The 21,114-nt window shown below is 37.8% G+C and overlaps 1 protein-coding gene across 4 annotated transcripts in view; it reads left to right on the plus strand.

The window, feature by feature from the left end:
• ZFP91 (ZFP91 zinc finger protein, atypical E3 ubiquitin ligase) overlaps positions 1-21,114 on the plus strand; it is a 45,917-nt gene that overhangs the window by 13,736 nt on the left and 11,067 nt on the right. For 2 of the 4 annotated variants that reach the window (XM_030333839.1, XM_030333840.1), the window contains exons 3-4: positions 20,187-20,399; positions 20,631-20,667. In XM_030333839.1, the coding sequence (XP_030189699.1) occupies positions 20,187-20,399; positions 20,631-20,667 (250 nt within the window). The remainder of the gene's footprint in view (positions 1-20,186; positions 20,400-20,630; positions 20,668-21,114) is intronic. The other 2 variants (XM_030333841.1, XM_030333842.1) reach the window with 1 other exon arrangement.

Here is a 21,114-nt window from a genome sequence, read left to right on the forward strand (position 1 = left end):
AGATTAGAGCAGAAATAAGCAAAATAGAAACTTAAAAAAAAAAAGATCAATAAAACCAGGAGCTATTTCTTTGAGAAATCAACAAAATTGATAAACCTTTAGCCAGACTCATTAAAGAGAGAGAACCCAAGCAAAATCAGAAATGAAAGAGGAGAAATAAAAACCAACACCACAAAATACAAAGGATTATAAGAGAATATTATGATAAGTTATATGTCAAAAAATTGGACAACCTATAAGAAATAGATAAATTCCTAGAAACATATAACCTCCTAAAACTGAATCAGAAGAAATAGAAAATGTTTACGGACTGATGATGAGTAATGAAATTGAATCAGTAATCAAAAAACTCCCAACAAACAGAAGTCTAGGACCAAATGGCCTCACAAGTGAATTCTACCAAACATTTAAAGAAGAGTTAATACCTATTCTTAAACTATTCCAAAAACTAAAAAAGGAGGGAAAGCTTCCAAATTCATTCTGTGAAGCCAGCATTACCTTGATACCAATACCAGATAAAGACATCACAAAAAAAGAACTACAGGCTGGTTTATCTCGTGAACATGGATGCAAAAATCCTCAACAAAATGTTAGCAAACTAAATCCAGCAATACATTTGAAAAATCTTTCGTGATCAAGTGGAATTTTTTTCCTGGGACAGAAGGGTGGTGGTTCAGGATTCACAAATCAATCAGCATGATAGGTCATATCAATAAGAGAAAGGATAAAAACCATATGATCATTTCAATAGATGCAGGAAAAGCATGTGACTAAGCACAGCATCTATTCATGAGGAAAACCCTCAACAAAGTAAGTTTAGAGGGAACACACTTCAACAGAATAAAGGCCATACATGAAAAACGCACAGCTAACATCATACTCAATTGTGAAAAACCAAGCACTTTCCCCCCCTAAGATCAGGAAAAAGATAAGGGTGCCTACTCTCACCACTTTTATTCAACATAGTCCTGGAAATCCTAGCCACAGCACTCAGACATGGAAAAGAAAAGGCATCTAAACTGGTAAGGAAGAATTGAAACTTTGACTGTTTGCCAGTGACGTAATACTATGTGCAGAAAACCCTAGGGGCACCTGGGTGGCTCAGTCGGTTAAGTGGCCGGCTTTGGCTCAGGTCATGATCTCCTGGTTCATGAGTTCGAGTCCTGCATTCAAGTTCGGGCTCCATGCTGACAGCCTGGAGACTGCTTCAGATTCTGTGCCTCCCTCCTTCTCTCTGCCCCTTCCCCATTTGCACACTGTATCTCTCTCTCAAAAATAAAAAAAATAAAAAAATAATTAAATAATAAAATGAATCTTTAAAAAATACATAAGAAAGAAAAACCTGATGGTTAACAGAGGGGAGGTGGGTGCAGGGATGAGTAAAATAGGTGAAAAGATTAAGAGTATACTTACTGTGGTGAGCACTGAATAATGGATAGAATTGTTGAATCACTATATTAAAAAAACATTCTCTTCCTCTAGAACCCCTTTCCGTACCAGAGTCTGTATTATGGCTCCTCAAGTGAAGCAGAACCAATAGAATATATATATAGAGAGAGAGAGAGATTTATTTTAAGGAATTAGCTTAAATTCCTTAAGCTTAAGTGATTGTGGCTATCAAGTTCAAAATCCACAGGGCAAACCAGCAGACTAGAAATTCAGATAAGAGGTGGTGTTGTAATCTTGAAGCCAAACTCCATGAAATCAGTCTTTGCTCTGAGGCCTTCAACTGATTGGATGAGGCCCACCCACATTATGGAGGGTAGTTTACTCAGAATCTACTGATTTACATGTTAATCATATCTCAAAAGGACCTTCACAGTGACATTTAGGCTGTTTGACCAAACAACTAGGCACTATAGTGGGGGTGGGGAGAAGAGGGTTTCCCACACAGCAACCAAGCAATTCTCAGATACCAGCAGGATATTCCAAGGATTCAACTCAATTCTGTTACTGTCTATAAGGAAATAGCATCAAATTCGGAAGGTTAAGGGCTCAGTCCTACAAGACTATTCCCTCACACTTCCATTCACATGCCAGTAGTAGGTCCAGGTTGTTACCTGTTCTGAACTATAAATCACAAGTTCCCATGACCCCCTCCTTGTATTCAGTTAATTTGTTAGAGCAGCTCACAGAACTCAGAAACATTTTACTTACTAGATCACTGGTGTATTATAACTCAGAAACAGCTAGGTGAAAGTGATCTGTAGGGCAAGATGTGAAGGAAGGGGTGAGAAGCTTCTGCAACCGAATCAACATGAGTTTATTCCTTGGTGAGTCACAGATAGAAACTACACCACATAAGTTGTTGCGCAAAGGAAACTTTATTTGCAACAAATAAGGTGATCACAGGGAATAACTTCCAAAGCCGTGACTCTCCAAAATGCGTTCCTTTTATTTAGGTTAGGATGAATATTTAGATAGAGAAGCCTTGTCATATGTAGAGACGGGTATAAGGTCACATATATGCCTTAAGGAAACATGTCTGTACATACATTGTATGTTATGTAAATGAGGCTTGGCTTCTCCTTGGGTGGAGATTTTAGTTTTATAATTAGGTAACAATAGTTGTTGGTCATTCTTGAGGTTACTCCATGGTCCATGTGCACGGGTGCTAGTCTGTTACAAGAGGGAGTTACGCTCCAATGGCTTGGGTGGTCTGGGCTGGCTGGAGGTCTATCAGGGCACTTACTATTGCTTGAGGGGTGGTTTCAGTTTCCATTTGAGTTAGGAGATAAGCTAGAAAGGAGAGCTTAAGGAAAAAATGCTAGACAAGAGGTCAAAGAGTAGGAGCCAGTGGGCAGGTCTTAGGGTCTATCTGGTGACACTTCCCTTCCCTCCCCTCTCGGAGCATGCCATTCTCCCCAGATCCCCAGAAGCTCTTTGGACCCTGCCTTGGGTTTTTATAGAGCCTTCATAATTCCTGCGATTGATTAAATCATTGTCCATTGGTGTTCCATTCGGCTTCCAGAAGTGGGGAGGGAGACTAAAAGTTCAACCTTCTGGCGGCCAGCCCCCTTCCTTAGGTAGTATCCAAAAGTAACGTTATTAACATAACCAGAAACACTTTTAACACTTGGGAATTTTGAAGGGTTTGGGCAACTCTGAGTTAGGCGCTTGTGGATGAAGATCATACGTACTTTTCTTATAGATCACAGCATCACACTAGCCTAGTTGATAAATGAAGTTAACACATAAATGATGTTAAATTAAGTTACAATGCATGTCTTCAATTTATAGCAGATTTTATGTTCTTATTTCTTTAACTGTTGCTTTTGCTTTCTCTGTTTAATTTGTTCTTTTTTCCCTCTTCTTAACCCTTTCTACTTTTATTTTCTCAGCTTAATACCTTTTCTTAAAGGTTTTAATTCTTGCTATCATAGTTTTAATTTTCCAAGAGCTTTTTTCTTCATGTATTACTATTCTTTAATGACATACTCGCTTCCTATCAATATACAAGTATGTTTCTGTGTATATGTATTTTTTTCTGTTCCCTGAATTGCCATTTCTTTCAAGTTGTTTTTCCCATTTGTTTATTTAGCCTCTCAAGAGATTTTTGTCAAGTTTTTGGTGTTCCCTAACTTTCTTTTGATTTTTAGAGTAAAGTCTGTGATCGGGAAGTCTGTGCACGGATTAGACTTCCTGTCCCCTGTAAAGAGATGATGTGGGCATAGTCTTTCTATGGGCCATTTCATTTTCATCAGAGAGAAGTTCTGTATCTCTGGTTATAGTGTTGGGTGGGAGGTCAGTGAGGAGGGTCCTCAACATTTATTATTTTTGGTTCCATTTAATTACCACTGTTCTCTAATAATACTTCAACTCTGCCCTTAACCTGAAACTGTTGATGCCAGGGCCTGTCTAGTTCACCTTTTCCTAAATAGTAAACCTCTGCTCAGAGGGGTGGTTGATGGCAGCAAAGGATAAAAGGGACCGCGTGTTGAAACTAACTTTTAAAACCTTCCAACTGCTCTCTTTTCAGTCTTACTCAGCATCCCCTCTTTCAGAGGCACCGTGTGACTCTGATTCCTATTTCTTTCTGAAGTGGCTAAGTGTGTGTGTGTTAACTTATGATTTGTTTCCCAGCCTCCTAGTGTAAGTTTAAACTCTATTTGATGTGGAAGTCTTTATCACTATCCTGGTTCAGGTCTTCTAAAATTTTGTTGAAATGAAATCATAGGGCTGTTGTCTCCTTTTGTGTTCCTTTAACTTTGTGATTCTTAGTCATTTTTAGTTCTTCTCTGTCATTTTAGTGACATTTTAGAAGGAAGCAGACCAAAAAAATACATTCAATCTGCCGTTTAACTAGAAGTCCCCTGCACACTATTTAAAACTTAAAACCGTAGTTAATTCTAATATTCCTTTTATTCCCTCTCTATGTTAATTACATTCATCCCACTAAATCTGTTTCTGTTGTTTTGTTTCTTGCATCCTCGAATGTGAAGAGTGAACTCTTACGTTTATGTTGGAGACGATCTTAGGGATCATCTCTAATCCTTCATTTTATAGATGAGAAAATGGAGACTCATAGTTATGTCTTTTGCTTTAGAACACATTGCCCCGAATTGGTGTCTTAAAGAATAGTTTATTATCCCATGTTGTTTTCCAGTTGGCTGGATGCTTCTGCTGTTCTCCTGGGCTAGTCGGGCAGCTGCGGTCAGAGAACAGCTGAAAGGGCCTGACGAGGCAAGATGGCCACACTGGCATGTGAAGCAGTCGGTGCTGGCTGTGGGCCAGCAGCATGGTTTTCCTCCTCATGGTCTCTCATCCTCCACTGGGCAAGTTCTTAATAATATGGCAGCCTCTGGGCAGCTTTACAGAAGGGCAGACCTCACTTGCAAAAGTGCCTGTCAGACCTCTGCTTGTGTCAAATTTGCATCTTCTATATCATCACCAAAACTCTATATTCACTTGTTTTGGACCTTTCTGTGTCACTAAAAATCTTGCACTGTGCCATAAGACCAAGTGATTACAAAGTTGCTTGGTGGACATAGTATTAAAAGAGAGATTCTGTGAGAAGGAGAATTATATGATGCCAGCATTTCCTAGCATCAGGTTACTTGATAGCTCATGCATCCTTTCCTATAGGTGTAGGCAGAACCATGGTGTTTGACCACTGTATTTGTTTTCAAACACATTATGACAAGTTGAGAGCAACACCCATTTATCATCTCTTAGTTTCCCTCCGTCAGGAGTCTGGACACAGCTTAGCTATGTCCTCTACTGAGGGTCTCACAAGTCTTGAAATTAAAGAGGAGGTGACCAATAGGTAGTTGGTTATAAAAGTCTTAACTTTTAGATACTAATTGAACTCTGGGAATGGATGAGATTGTGTAGGTGTTTTCAGTGAGAAGAGAAGCAGGCCAGTAACCACCATTTCAAGTAAGGTATGGAGAGCCCAGATGAGACTGAGAAGGATGAAAAGTCCAAGAAGGAAAAAAAGTGGTGGAAGTGAAGGAAAGGCAAAGAGTTTTAACTTTTAGAAGGGGGTAGGGGCGCCTGGGTAGCTCAGGCAGTTAAGGGTCTGACTCTTTGACTTCGATCTCAGGGTCTTGAGATCGAGCCCTTCTTTCGGCTCTGCACGGAGCATGGAGCCTACTTGGGATTCTCTCGCTCTCCCTCTGTCTCTGCCCCTCCCCGACTTGTGTGGTGTGTGTCTCTCTCTCTCTCTCTCTCTCTCTCTCTCTCTCAAAATAAAAAGCATTAAAAAACTCATTTAGAAGAAGGTAGCTGGAAGGGTAGTGGCAAGTGCTACTGAAAGGTTGCCCATGATTAAAAACAAAGTATCCATTAGCTTTAGCTCGAGGGGTCTGTGGATTAGCTATATTCCATTACAGTTTTCTTTGTAAGCCTTCTTTTAAAATCCTATTTTATTTTATACACTTAAAACCAATAATCCTGAGGCATATGTGTTTTACCACATCCCCAGAGGAGTCCATGGCACACAAAGGTAAGAGCCCCTCTCAGCATTGTTGGCCTTGGCAAAAGCAATTTTAAAGGAACGGTAACATCACAACCAAAGTGATATTATATAGAGGTGTATATTACTTATTATACAAAGACGATGATGCATAGTGTGATGATAAAGTGCGTGCAAAGGACAGAAGTGAGTTCAGGGTTTCTTTAGTGTAAGAGCATCATGGCCGAAGAGCACAGTCTTCAAAATCAGACAACCTGAACTTGAACTCTGCTTTGTTGGGAATTTACCATGTGACTTTGGGGAGTTTTCTTAACTTTTCCATGTCTCCGTTTCCTTGTCTGTAAAATTAAGAAAGTATGTAAGAAGTACTTAATGGAGTATTTTGAGAATTCATTGTGAGATGATATACATGAACTACTTAGAACAGTGGCAGCCACATGATAATATTCCTTATTATTGGTCATTAATTAGATTGGCCCAAGTGCTAGATCCATTTTTAGGTGACTTTGTGTAGTGCTGCATTTTCATTGTGTGTTGATTTGTAGTTTAATTATTAAAAGGCAACCCTTTTATTGTGCGTGGACAGTGCCTCCCTGTTAAAGCACCACCATCGGCTCTCATTCACTATATTGAGTACATATTAAAACCCCGAGGAGGGTGCCTGGGTGGCTCAGTCCGTTGAGCGCCTGACTTTGGCTCAGGTCATGATCTCGCGTTCTGTGAGTTCGCACTCCATATCGGGCTCGGGCTCGGTGCTGACAGCTCGGAGCCTGGAGCCTGCTTCTGATTCTGTCTTCCTCTCTCTCTGCCCCTCCCCCACTCATGCTCTGTCTCTCTCTCTCTGTCTCTCTCTCTCTCTCTCTCTCTCTCTCTCTCAAAAATGAATAAATGTTAAAAAAAAATTTTTTTTTAAACCCAAGGAAGGTGACTACGTATGATGGATACAGGCAAGAGTAGATTACAGAGAATGAATGTAGAATAAGGTGAGATGCTAGGATTAAGCTGTGGCATTTAAATCTAAAGGACAGTTGGAGGAGGAGGAGAAGCTACCAGGAAAGACTGGGGACAGGAAACTAGGAAAGTAGGAAAAAGACCAAGAAAGTGTGATACCGTGAAAACCAACTGTCAGAAGATAAGATGGGAACTGAAAAATGTCAATTAGACTTAACTACATGGAAGACATTGGAAACCTTAACAATAGCAGTTTCAGTAGAATAACAGGGGCAGATGCCAAGTAATCCATGATGCCTTTCTTCCTTACCTCTACATCTTACCCTGCCCTGCTCAAGGTCTGCTCATTTTGTGCCTCCCCCTACCCCATTCCCACTTCAACCTATCAACCTTTCTCCATTAGCATTTTTAATTAAAGTCCTTATTAAAATTAAATATACAATTGCATCCCAGCCGATCTCCTTAAATTGCAACTCTCAAACCACGTCTCTTTATGAATCCATTGTGTGCCAGATTGGTCTCCATTCAGGTCATGTAGCTCTTAACTCTGTAACCTTCAGAGATTCTCTATTACCTGTCTAACTACAGATTTCTTAGGCTTGGATCCAGAGCCTCTACAATGTAGATGAATTATACTTTCTCAGCTTTATTGCTCACAGTGTTCCTTAGGTGGACCAAATTTCTCCCTGTAATATTTCTGTGCCCCCATAACTCTGAGCTTTTCTGTTTCTGCAGCACTGTTGTGCTTTTTTCCTTTTCTTATCCTCAGTGTCAGTGTTACACCCATACTTTAGTATAACTTTCTTTACATGCCCAGATACTCTGCTGCACTACATTTTACCATCAAAATATGAAAGAGTACTTAGGAGAGAATGGATTGAAAGACTGAACAAAGCAAAATCGTTCTATGGTTAATTTTTTTAAATAGATTTTACCATATGAAACTACTTCTGGAACAGAGAAACCAGTGAATAAGCCAAATGTTGGGAATAGCTAAAAATAACATTTTCTAAAAGTTGAAAATGATCATTTTATGTGGACCTTGCTAAATCTGGATCATAGCACTATAATCAACCATGGTAATGGCAATTCCCAGTTGTAGGTAAGTAGCCCAGACTCCTTCCTCTGAACTTTGGGCTCACTGATTTTTTTTCACTCTGCGGACATTTCAAATTTAATTTATCCAAAATGGAACATATATTCTCCCTACTGTCTCCTCAAAACAGTAAAAGACACCTGATCTTTTTCTGTGAATACTTTCACCATCTATTCAGTTGTCCAGGTCATAAATCTAGAAACTAAATCCATGATACCTCTCTCTATCCCCGTCTATCCTTAGAGGCCTGTCTCCTCTAAGTGTTTTTGCAGATCTCCAGTTCTTTCCATCTCCAGTGCTATTACTCTTTTTCAAGCTATTATTTGTTGCCTAGTGTATTGCAGTAGACTTTAGCTAGGTCTCCTGGAATTCACTCTTAGCCCAACATAAGTCGTTCTCTAGCTTGCAACCAGAATGAACACAAAAACTACAAATCTCATCATGCCACATTCCAACTTAAAATCTTCCACTGCCTTTCTGTGGCTATTAGGATAAAATCCAAAATCCTCCAAGGACCTTTTTTTTATTACTATTATTTTTTATTTTACAGAGAGAGCATGTGAGTAGGGGAGAGGGGCAGAGGGAGAGAGAGAGAATCCCAAGCAGCCTCCACACTGAGCATGGACATCTCATGACATATGACTGAGCATCTCATGACATTTGCACATGCTCCTCCTTCCCACTTCCCCTCTATCACATAGCTAGCACTTACTCATCCTTTAGAGTCCAGGCAGATCTATTCAGACTTAAATGTTAAATTTTGAGCTATGGAGACTGTCCAGTTAATGAACACTAGTTTTCAGAGCTACAGTTTCGAGGAGAATGTATCCTTTCACTTTCTCAAACCTCTGTCTAAGCAAAGTTTCTTAATATTTTTAAGAGACAGAACTCACCTGATGACTGTACTTTGAAAATTAATAGCTTAGTTTGGGATCCTAGCATTTTTGACCTAATTTTTGTTTGTTTGTTTGTTTGTTTGTTTGTTTGTTTGTTTTTTTAAGAGATAGCACAAGCTAGGGAGAGGGCCAGGGGAGGAGAGAGGAGAATCTTAAGCAGGTTCCACTCTCAGCACAAAGCCTGACATGGGGCTCCATCCCACGACCTGGGGATCATGACCTAAGCAGAAATAAAGAGTCGGATGCTCAAGTGACTGAGCCATCCAGGCGCCCCCTAAAATTTTAATATCTGTATAAATTTTATAAATGCTCATTAGTATTTTTTATCCTTTATTTTCTTTCTCTCAGTGCTCCATGGGCTGATAACTGCCCTGGAATAGGTAAAAAAAAATAAAACCATAGATGTAGTAAGCAGTGAAGAACATGACTAGAACAAGAAAGGAAAATCTAATTCAAGGGGCACCTGGGTGGCTCAGTTGGTTGAGCATCCAACTCTTGATTTCAGCTCAGGTCATGATCTCATGGTTTGTGGGATCGAGCCCTGCATGGGGCTATGCGCTGACAGCACAGAGCCTGCTTGGGATTTTCTCTTTTTCTCTCTGCCCTTCCCCCACTCAAAATAAATAAACGTTTGCGTTTTTTGTTTGTTTGGTTGGTTGTTTGTTTTAAAGAAAAATCTAACTATTAACACATATATGCACACAAACGTTTGCATTGATTTAAATGAGTGAACCAGGGGTGCCTGGGTGACTCAGTCGGTTAAGTGTCTGACTTCAGCTCAGGTCATGATCTCATAGTTCATGAATTCAAGCCCCACATTAGGCTCTGTGCTGACAGCTCAGAACCTGGTAGCCTGCTTCGGATTCTGAGTCTCCCTCTCTCTCTGTCCCTCCCCCATTTGCGCTCGCTCGCTCTCTCTCAAAAATAAGTAAACATTAAAAGAAGAAATATACTAATCATTTAATTTCTTAATTGAAGCTTGAAAATCTTTCAGCTTTGTTCTGGTATTTAATCAATTCCCTCTATTCCTCTATTTTGAAACAAATGCCATGTGCAGTTTTAGATTAAAAATTCACTTTCATGGAATAATTCAGTAGAAAGAGTATAGACTTTGGACTTAGATGTACCTGAGTTCAAATTCCAGCTCCACAGCTTAATTTTTGAGTCTGGGAAAGTTAGTTACTTGCTTTCCCCATCTATAAAAACAAGAATAAAAATTACTTAGCAGAGTATAAGGTTAAATTTGAAAAAATTATATTGTCAGGTACTTAATGCTTGTCAAATATTTAACTTTGTTAGTTTTCCAGAAAACAAAAAAAGTAAATATTTAAAAAGAAATGAGAGGACCTTGACTGTGCTTTCTTCCCAGCTTACCAACCAACCATTCCCTGTTTCACCCCCCAATCAATATTAGCTTTGTAATCTTGAACAAGTCAAGATTTAATTCTCTAAGCTTCAGTTCGAAAAATAGGGCAACCTGAAGGAGAACCAGATCATATTGGGATAGCCCTTCTGACTAGAAGTGTTTTATCATGATGAAGTGGCTATCATCTTTTGGAATTTGATGAGTTAGTTTACTTGAAAGAATTATCTGTTGCTATAGGATTGAGATAAATCACTGTTACATTTCATCTTTTGCTACCTAGAAGAATTAGAAGAAACATTCCTGCCAGTAGTATGATTTCGTCTCAGTTCATAGTATCAACCATTTTTCTTTTGTCCTTTCTTCCTCTTTCAAGAATGTGGTTGTGTCTTAGGCTACTGTGGGGTTTTTTTCCTTCTTTCTTATTATATGTCAAGAAGCCTCTTCAAAGTCAACTGCTATTATAAGAAACAGCTAGAAATTATCTTTGAAGTACTACACAAAAGAAACCTGGTTCTTTTCTATCTGGTCATGATTGTTCATCCATATGTGTGGGTTATCCTTTGGTTGTCAGTTTCTACTCTGGAAACCTGACAATGCCTTTTGTTTAGGGGTTTTTTGAGGTTAAATTCACCCAACAAAATTAACCATTTTAAAGCACACAGTTTAGTGACATTTAGTACATTATAATGTTGTGCAATGTCATCTCTATCAAATTCCAGATATTTTCATCCCTACCAAACAAGACCCCGTACCCATTAAAAATAGTCATTCCCCAGGGAGCCTGGGCGGCTCAGTGGGTTAAGCATCGACTTCAGCTCAGGTCATGATTTCAGAGTTAGTGAGTTTGAGCCCCACGTTGGGCTCTGTGCTGACAGCTCAGAGTCTGGAGCCTGCTTCGGATTCTTTGTTTCCCTCTCTCTCTGCCCCTCCTATGCTCACACTCTGTCTCTCCCTTTCTCTCAAAAATAAATAAACGTTAAAAAAATTTTTAAAAATAATAGTCATTCCCCAACACCCCTCTCCCTAGCCTCTTACAAAGATTAATCTGCTTTTACCTCACTACCTTAAAACATTACTCTGAATTTACCTATTCTGAATATTTCGTGTAAGTGGAATCATACAATATTCGACTTTCATGTCTCCTGTTGTACAGCGTAATATTTCCATTGTTCATCCGTGTTGTAGCAGGTGTTAGTATGTATTAGTATTTCAAGAGTAATATGCTGTTGTATGGATATACTTCCTTTTCTTTATCCATTCAGTCAGTGTTTGATGGTCATTTCAATTGCTTCCGCATTTTGGCTGTTTTGAATTGTACGGCAATGAACATTCATGTACAAGTATTTGTTTGGTTTTCAATTTGGGGGGACTGTACCTAGGAGTGGCATTGCTGGGTCATATGGTAGTTTTGTTTGTTTTTGAGGAACTGCCACCTGCTTTCCCCAACAATGTACATTGTTCCCCCCAACAATGTACAAGAGTTGCAGTCTCTCCACATCCCTCCAACATCTGTTTTTTCTGGGAGCTTTTTGTTGTTGTTTTGTTTTTAATTTTTTTTAATGTTTGTTTTTTGAGAGGGAGAGAGTGCGAGCAGGGGAAGGGCAGAGAGAGAGGGAGACACAGAATCCAAAGCAGGCTTCAGGCTCTGAGCTGTCAGTACAGAGCCCAGCTTGGGGCTCGGACCCACAAACCGTGAGATCATGACTTGAGCTGAAGTCGGACGCTTAACTGACTGAGCCACCCAGGTGCCCCTGGGTTGTTTTCTTTTTAAGTTATTATTAAAGCTATCCTAGTGAATGTGAAGTGGTAATACAATATCACTGTGGTTTTTATTTGCATCTCATAAATGACTTATATTGAACATCTGTGTGTGTGTGTGTGTGTGTGTTGCCATTTGTATATTTTCTTTGGAGAAATGTCTATTAAAGTCCTTTGCCCATTTTTTTAGTTGGTGGTTTGTCTTTTTGATCAAGTGAGAGATCTTTCTATATTCTGAATACTAGGCTCTTATCAGAATTAATACCTGTACATACTTTTCTCCCATTCTGTAGGTTTTCTTCTAAGATTTTTTAGTGTTAGCTCTTATATTTAGGTCTTTGATCCATTTTGAGTTCATTTTTATATATGGTATAAGGTAAGGGTTCAACTTCATTCTTTGCATGTGGATATCTAGTTGTCTCAGCTCTCTTTGTTGATGAGACTGCTCTTTCCCCATTACTGGTCTCAGCAAACTTGAAAATCAGTTGACTATAGATGTATGGGTTCATATTGAGACTCTCAGGTTAGTTTCATTGGTCATTCCGTCTGTCCTCTTGCCAGTGCCACACAGTGGCACTGATGGATTACTGCAGCTTTGTAATAAGTTATAAGACTGGGAAGAACAAAGTGAGTCCTGTAACTGTGTTCTTTTTCAAGATTGTTTTGGATAATCTAGATCCCCTACATTTTCATACGAATTTTAGGATCAAGTTGTCAATTTCTACAAAAAAGGAAGCTGGGATTTTGATAGGGATTACATTTAATCCATAGATCAATTTGGGGACTATTAACATCTTAGCTATATTTATGTTCAAGTATTTTATTGTTTTTAATTGGATTGTAAGTGGAATTGTTTTCCTTATTCCCCTTTTTGGATTATTCATTGCTGGTATATTTAAAACAACTAATTGTTGTGTGTTGATGTGTATTCTACAACTTGGCTAAATTTGTTACCTGTAGTAGTTGTTTTGCAGAATCTATAGAATTTTCTTCAGAAATAAGGTCATTTCATCCACAAATAGAGATAGTTTTACTTCTTTCTTTGCAGTTTGGTGCCTTTTTCCCCCACCTTGGCTAACCTCTCTGGCTAGAACTGTCCGTACAACTTTGAAAATAAATGGAGAAAGAGGGCATCCTTATCTTGTTGTGATCTTAGGGAGAGTTTTTAGTCTTTTGCATTGAGTATGTTAGCTCTGGGGTTTTGATAAATGCCCTCTATCAGGTTGAAGTTTCATTCTGTTTCTAGTTTTCTGTGTGTTCTTACCATGAAAGTGCTGAATTTTGTCAAATGCTTTTCTACATCATTTGAGATGATTGTGTGGGGTTTTTTTCCCCTTCATTCTCTTTAATGTGGTATAGTACACTAATTGATTTTCATATATTGAACCACCCTCATAATCCTGGGATACGTGCCATTTGATCTTAGTGTTAACATGCTTCATAGTCTTAATGTGCTGCTGCTGCTGACTTTGGTTTGCAAAGGATATTGGTCTATAATTTTCCTATGGTGTCTTTGTCTTTGGTGTCAGAGTAATGATGGCCTTACAGAATGAATTGAGAAGTGTTCCCTCCTCTTTTACTTTTTTGGAATAGTTTGAGAAGGATAGTGTTAATTCTTTAAATGATTAGTAGAATCCATCAGTGAAACCATCTGCTCCTGGCCTTTTTTTTTTTTTTTTTTTTTCCATTGGGAAGTTTTTGATTACTAACTTTTTGTCTTCACTTGTGTGTTAAGATTTTCTGTTTCTTCTTGAGTTAGTTTTAGTGTATGTGTATCTAGATGTTTGTTTATTTCATGTAGTTTATCTAATTTGTTTATATGTAGTTGTTAATTGTGTTCTCATAATCCTTTTTATTTCTGTAAGGTCAGAAATAATGTCCACTTTAATTTCCAATTTTAGTAATATGAGTCTTTTTTTCTTAGTCTAACTAAAGGTTGTCAATTTCTTTGATCTTTTCAAAGAGCCAACTTCTAGTTCCATTGGTTCCATTCTCTGTCGGTTTCTATTTTCTTATTTATCTCTGCTCTAATCTTTATTTCCTTCCTTCTGCTAGCTTTGGCTTCTTTTTTCCCCTTTTCCTTTAAGGTGTAGTTAGATTATTGATTAGACATGTGGGGTTTTTTTTTTTTTCTATTTTAATGTAGACATTTATATCTAAATTTCCCTCCATGCACTGCTTTTGCTACAGCCCATAAGTTACACTATGTTGTGTTTTCATTTTCACTCATCTTTAAGTATTTTCTAATTTCCTTTGTGGTTTCTTCTTTAACCTTTTTGTTGTTTGAAGAGTGTGTTGTTTCCACATGTGTCTGAGTTTTCTAGGGTTTTTTTCTGATACTGATTTCTAGTTTCATTCCACTGTGATCAGAAAACATTCTTTCTATGATGTCAGTCTTTTAAAATTTCTTGAGGCTTGTTTTTGGACTAACATATGGTCTACCCTGGAGAATCTTCTGTGTGTACTTGAGAAGACTGTATATTCTGTTTTTGTGTGAAGGATTTTTTAGATGTCTGTTAGGTCTAATTATTTTTTTTTTATAGTGTTGCTTAAGTCCTCTGTTTCCTAATTGAACTTCTGACTACTCTATCTGTTACTGAAAGTAAGGTATTGAAGTCTCTATCTTATTTTAGTACTGGCTAGTTCTCCCTTTAATTCTGTCATTTTTTACTTCATATATTGGGTGTGTATAGGTTTATAATCATTATATCTTCTTGATTGACCCTTTTATTAATACACAGTGGGTATTCTTTGTCTCGTAACGGTTTTTGACTTGAAGTCTAGTTTGTCTCCTATTAGTGGAGCCACTTGCTATGGGTTGAATTGTTTCCTCCCAAAAGATGTTGAGTACCTGTGAATGTAATGTATTTGGAAATAGGATCTTTGCAGATAAATAGGTCTTTTGTGGTAATTTGTTATGGAAGCCCTAGAAAACAAATAACAGAGTTTGATACTGGAAGTGTGGGGTGTTGCTGTAGCAAAATATCTTAAAATGTACACGTGGTTTTGGTTAATGGGTAGTAGCTGGGGAAATTCTGAGGCAGTTAATCAAAAAAGCAGCCTGTATTGCCTTAAAGAAGTTGGGAGAAATAGAGAAGTTAAAGGCAATCTGAGGAAGCCTTAGAAAAAAATGATGAACATATTAATGGGCAGTGGGAGAGAAGTGATCCTTGTTATAAAGTGGCAGATAATTTAGCTGAATTATGTTCTGTTGGGTAGAATGTAGAACTTCTAAGTGAGGAACTTGTATATTTAGCTGAGAAGATTTCCAAGCAAAGCGTGGAAAGTGCAGTCTGGTTTCTTACTGCTCCATACTAAAAAGTGAGAGAAAAGAGATAAATTAAGGAATGAACTATTAAGCAAAAAGAAACCAGTACTTGGAATCTTTCTATATTGTGTGCCTGTTAACACAGGTTTTTAATTATTGTTTTATACACTTTTAAGTAGGGGGAAAATGAGGAGTTATAAACCAAAAATATAATAATACTGTTTTATATTTATTTATGTAATTATGGTGTTTTTATTTCCTCATGTGGCTGTGAATTATTTCCTGGTGTCCTTTCGTTTCAGCCTGGAAGACACCCTATGTAGCATTTCTTGCAGGGCACGTCTATTAGCTACAAACTTCGCTTTTGTTTATATGAGAACATCTCCATTTTGAAAGGATAGTTTGCCACATATAGAATTCTTGCTTGACATTATCACTTTAAATATGGTATCTCTGCCTTCTGGTCTCCATGGTTTCTGGTGAGAAATAGGCTATTAATGTTATTGAGCATTTCTTATACCTGATGAGTCACTCCTCTTAACACTGTTTTGTTTTCGGGAGTCTCTCTTTGTCTTTTGGCTTTTGGCAGTTTGATTGTAATGTGTCTTGTCTTGGATCTCTTGAGTTGTTGACCTTAAAAGTAAAACAGCCAAGGGGTGCCTGGGTGGCCCAGTTAGTTAAGCGTCTGACTCTTGGTGTTTGGCTCAGGTCATGATCTCACAGTTGATGAGTTCAAGCCCCGCATCAGGCTCCATGCTGATAGTGCAGAGCCTGTCAGAGAGATTCTCTCTCTCCCCCTCTAAATAAATAAATAAATAAACTTAAAAAAAAAAAAAAAACTATAACACCCAACTGTTTTACCAGGAAAATGGGTTTACTCAGGAATAGCAGAGAGGATTTACAATTCTGGACAAGCAAGCAATAACAAGTGATAGGCAAGTCCTTCAAACAAAGGAGAGGAACTTCTGGGCAGGGGTGGAGGTGGGGCTGGGGGGCCAGAGTCCAATGGAGTAAACTGGGAGTTTGAAATATAATAGCTTTTCATTGGCTGAGTTGTGACTGTGTCTCATTGGCTGGGCTGTTGCCAGGCAAGGAAAAATCTTCCTCCTGCTAGGTAGTAGACTAGGCTTCTTTCTGTTGGGAATGCTTGGTACATCTCTTTCTCTTGGGTCTGCAAAGGGTTGCAACAGAGTGGTATGGCTTGGGTCAGCCAGCTCCCCTGTAAATGTTTCCTTTATTCAGTTCCACAGAATTTGTCCTACTTGGAGTTCATGGAATGTCTGTTTGTGTACATTCATGTTTTACTAATTTTGAGAAACTGATGGCTTTTATTTCCTCAAATATTCTTTCTGCTCCACTCTCTCCTCTCTTTCTAGGACTCTCGTGTGTATGCTTAAGTCAGTATGCTTAATGGTCCCATGGGTATCTTAGGAGGCTCTGTTTACTTTTCTTTCTGTTCTTTGAATTGAATACTCTTATTTGACCTTACAGTTTGCTGATTCATCTTTCCTCAGATCCGTTTAATGAAATCCCCTAGTGAGTTTTTCATTTCAGTTGTTACACTTTCAGCTACAGAATTTGATTTTTTTTTTTTAGAATTACTACTTCTTTATCGGCATTCTTTATTTGTTGACATATTATTCTCCTGATTGTTGTTAGTTATTTGTCAATGGTTTAAACCCTTTAGCTTTTTGACCATATTTTTAAACACTGTATTCTTTGTCTTGTCATCTTTAAAGGCTGTTTCCTTTAGCTTATGTTCAATAAGTTGATCAGGATTTCCTTAAATATCTTGTATAACTCATCTGTTTCTGTTTTTTGTTTTTTGTTTTTTGTTTTTTAATTTAGTGTTCACGTGTTTGCTGTAACATGTTTGAGTATTTTCCAGAGTTTGTACAAAGTTGATTCTGGCAGTGTGTGTGTGTGTGTGTTTCTGATGAGGTACATTTTTGCTAACAGTACTCTGATAATGTTTCTTTTCTTTCTTATAGAGTTTAGGGGAATTGGGGTGGTATTCCACAAACCAGGCTATTATGCTTTATTTATAAGAATAAGCAATTCTCTGGTGGATAAGAGGAATAGCATGAGAAGATGTGGCCATACAATCCTTCATACTGAAGGAAAAAAGCTTTACAGGAAGTGGAATGGGTTTAAAGTCCAAGTTAGTGTCATTGGGTTGAGTAAATTCATATATATTTATTTACTTTTTTTTTTTGAGAAAGAACGGGTGCATGAGCAAGTAGGGGAGGGTGAGAGAGAAAGGGAAAGAGAGAATCCCAAGCAGGCTTTACACTCAGCACAGAGCCCAACACAGCACTCAAACTGTGAGATCATGACCTGAGCCAACATCGAGAGTCAGACATTTAACCAAATGAGCCACCCAGGCACCCCTCCATTATTCTTATAATACTTTATGGAGGATGTTGAATTGCTTTCTTTGAAGAAATTGATGTATCTTATCTTAAAAGCACTCATGACCTAGATGGAGAAGTCGTAAGACATGATTTTTATATCTGGGTCTGCTTATCTAGCTTTGTGATTTTAAACAAGTTGTCTTTGACCTTCCAGTTACTTATGGATAAAACTCATTGGATTGTAGATAGTTGAAGATATTTTAAAATCTAACCCTTTTTTATTATTATTTCATATTTTGATACTTAAAATAGTTCAGATATGAGAAGAGTGAGAAAGGCAATAATGAGTGGGAAAGAAAACTGAAAGGAAATGCATTTCTGATACAAAAATTATGTCAGGTTTTTAGGAGTTCCCACTGCTATTCTCTACAGTTCAAACTAATTTTACTCCATTTCCTTAATATATTCTCATAAAATTTTCAGAGTATGTTAAAGCTGAAATAGCCTCCAGTCACCACCTTGTTCCACAGTAGAGGAAATTATATTTTTCATATCTTAAAAAACATGTTAGATATAGTTTTGTGTCTTACATTTTGCTTAATTTCTGTTTAACAGTATTTTTACCAATAATTCCATGTCATTCTTTACAGATACCTCTATATAATATCCCATCTTAGTAATAAACCATAGTTTATTTGAATATTCTCTTACTCAGTATGGGTCGTCATCTTGAAGGGATGGGTCATTTCCATTCTTTAGCTGTTATAAATATGCTACAGTGAATGTCCGCTGCCAGTTTATTTTCCCAGGTAGATACTTAGAATTACTGGACATATTTTTGTACCTTCTCTGGAAGTGACCAGTATTTATCAATTTCTTGTATGTCCTTCCAGAAGTGTTATTATCATATATAAGATACATATCTTGCATGTATATTTATTTCTATATAAAAAACAAATGTATACCTATATAATACTTGGATATTACATGGATGTGGGGTTTTTTTGCATAATGAAGTGTCATGGAAGTATTTCCATGCAGTTGCCTACCGACTAGATGTATCATAATTCATATAACCAAGCCCCTCCTGCTGTTTTCTACTCTTTTACTACTAAAAACAGTGCTTTGATGACTATACACAAGTCATTTCATAAATGTGATTGCAATTCTGTAGGATAAATTCCTAGTTGAAGTTAATGTGAAAGGATGTGCATTTATAATTTCAGTAGATCCTGCCAAAGTGTCCTTCATAGAGATTTGCCAGTGCACATGCTGTCATCTGTGTTACTGTCTCCTGCAGCCTTGCCAATACTCTGTTGTCAAACATTTGGATCGTTGCCAGTATGACGGGAATAATGGTACCACACTAATTGTTTTCATTTGAGTTTCTCCTGAGAGGATTGACCTGTTTGTGTGAAAGCCACATGTTTTTGCTGGCTTTTTTCTGTTGGGCTGTTAGACTTTGCTTTTAGTGGAATTTGCCATGCAGAAAATTTTTATGTTTACATAGTCCTAGGTACAACTGTTACTAAAATTTTGTGTTGTTCTTAGAAAGGCCTTTTCTATTATAAAGTATAGTCAAAATGTGCTCACTTTTAATATGCTAACATAGTAATAAGCTACTCTAGGGGTGAAAGCCAGTTTCTAATACTAAGCTTTTTATTTGTTTTTTTTTATTGCTCAGGAGGGAATGGTCCTACATCACCTCATTCACCTTTAAAGCATGAAGAAAATCTAGGGTAACAGTAACATTGTGTGTATACCTGTACACAGCATCTCAGGAAAACCGAAGCAGAGCAACACTGGAGCTGGACTTTGTCATGATAGGCCCTGTAGATTTTTTTTTTTAATATTTGTTTATTTTTGTGAGAGAGAGCGAGTGCACATGGAGGACAGGGGCAGAGAGAGAGGGAGACAGAGAATCCCAAGCAGGCTCTGCACTGTCAATGCAGATCCCGATGGAGGGCTCGAACTCATGAACTATGAGATCATGACCTGAGCTGAAATCAAGAGTCAGACACTTAACCGACTGAGCCACCCAGGTGCCCCATTGATGCTATAGATTAATTGAAATTCATGGTTTGGTTCTAAGTTATTGAAAAGAGTCAAGGGACGGCATTTTTCTTATGGAATTTCTCTTCAGCAATTTCTTCCAGCGTTGTTTGGTTGTTAACACATCTAGACCTGTGATTCTTTCTTGTGCTTCTGTAAGAAGTTCCAGCCATCTTTCTGGGACCACTCACTCAATTTAGTTTCTTTTATCTTGGATGTAAAGGCTAGAATTCTAGTTGAATTACTTTGGTATATTTTGCATACTTGTCTTAGTGTTCCATTTTTTTCTAGATATGATATAAGACTACTACTTTATGACATGAATTTTTTTTTCTTTTTAGAGTGATGACAATAAGGAGAAGTTTCATCTAATTTTCCTCTCATGTTTCTCTTATTTCAGCAAAAATCTGAGGGGCTTTTCTCCTGAAAAAAAAATTTACTTTCTTTTTTATTAACTGTATTTACAATAGTAGATATACTGAGATGGTTATTAGTTAACCATAAGTAATGGTATATATTCTCATCTAGATCCTAAGGAAGAGAAAGAGGAAGAAGGAGATTCTGCTCTCCCTCAAGAAGTTTCCGTTGCTGCAACTAGGCCTAGCCGGGGCTGGCGCAGTAGTAGCAGGACATCAGTTTCTCGGCATCATGACACAGAGAACACCCGAAGCTCTAGGTCGAAGACTGGTTCATTGCAGCTCATCTGCAAGTCAGAACCAAATACAGATCAACTTGACTATGGTACAGTACAAGTAGAGTGTGCTGATCTAATAACCAGTTGCCTATTGATTTTAAATGTAATGTTGAACAACTGTCAAGGGTAGGTCTGATGATATATAGGGCTCCTTTTAGACAATTTGCAGATACTCTTCTTTTGTATAGTTCTTCCAGGCAGTTATTTGGTTTGAGTCTCTTGGCTGCAGAGACAAAATATCAATATCCATAAAGTTCTGTTTTGCTTGCTTTCTCCAGATGGTGCAGAAGAACACCAGTCTCCAGGTGGCATTAGGTAAGAAATTTCATATGTCATATTTAAACCCTTGGGGACATATAGCGCATACAGAAGTTGTTTTCTACTTGAAAGAATGTGGAACTGTTACAAAAAATTAACTTCAGTTTTGGTATTTAGATGCCACTTTGTTCTTAATTAAAGCTTTAACCATGTAATCTTTACTTATCCAGTTTGGAAAGCATGTCTTGAGTACCTTTTGTATTCTGGCTTATTTTATGTTAGCCACTAATGGGAGATGTAGATGTTTTGACTAATTAGGGTTTTTGAAATTTATATTCCATGATAAAGTCATGTGAATTTTTTTTTTTTGGTTGATCTCCTTTGATAGAGCAGATCGTCAGATGACTACACACGGTATGATAAAGTCAGTTGTTCTTTAACTCTTAGTGCCATTGAGCAGTCATCACTTTACCTTGATTTAATGAAGTAATGTATTTTTAGTTC

Source organism: Lynx canadensis, chromosome D1 (genome assembly GCF_007474595.2).
Source record: "Lynx canadensis isolate LIC74 chromosome D1, mLynCan4.pri.v2, whole genome shotgun sequence".
Lineage (NCBI taxonomy): Eukaryota > Metazoa > Chordata > Mammalia > Carnivora > Felidae > Lynx > Lynx canadensis.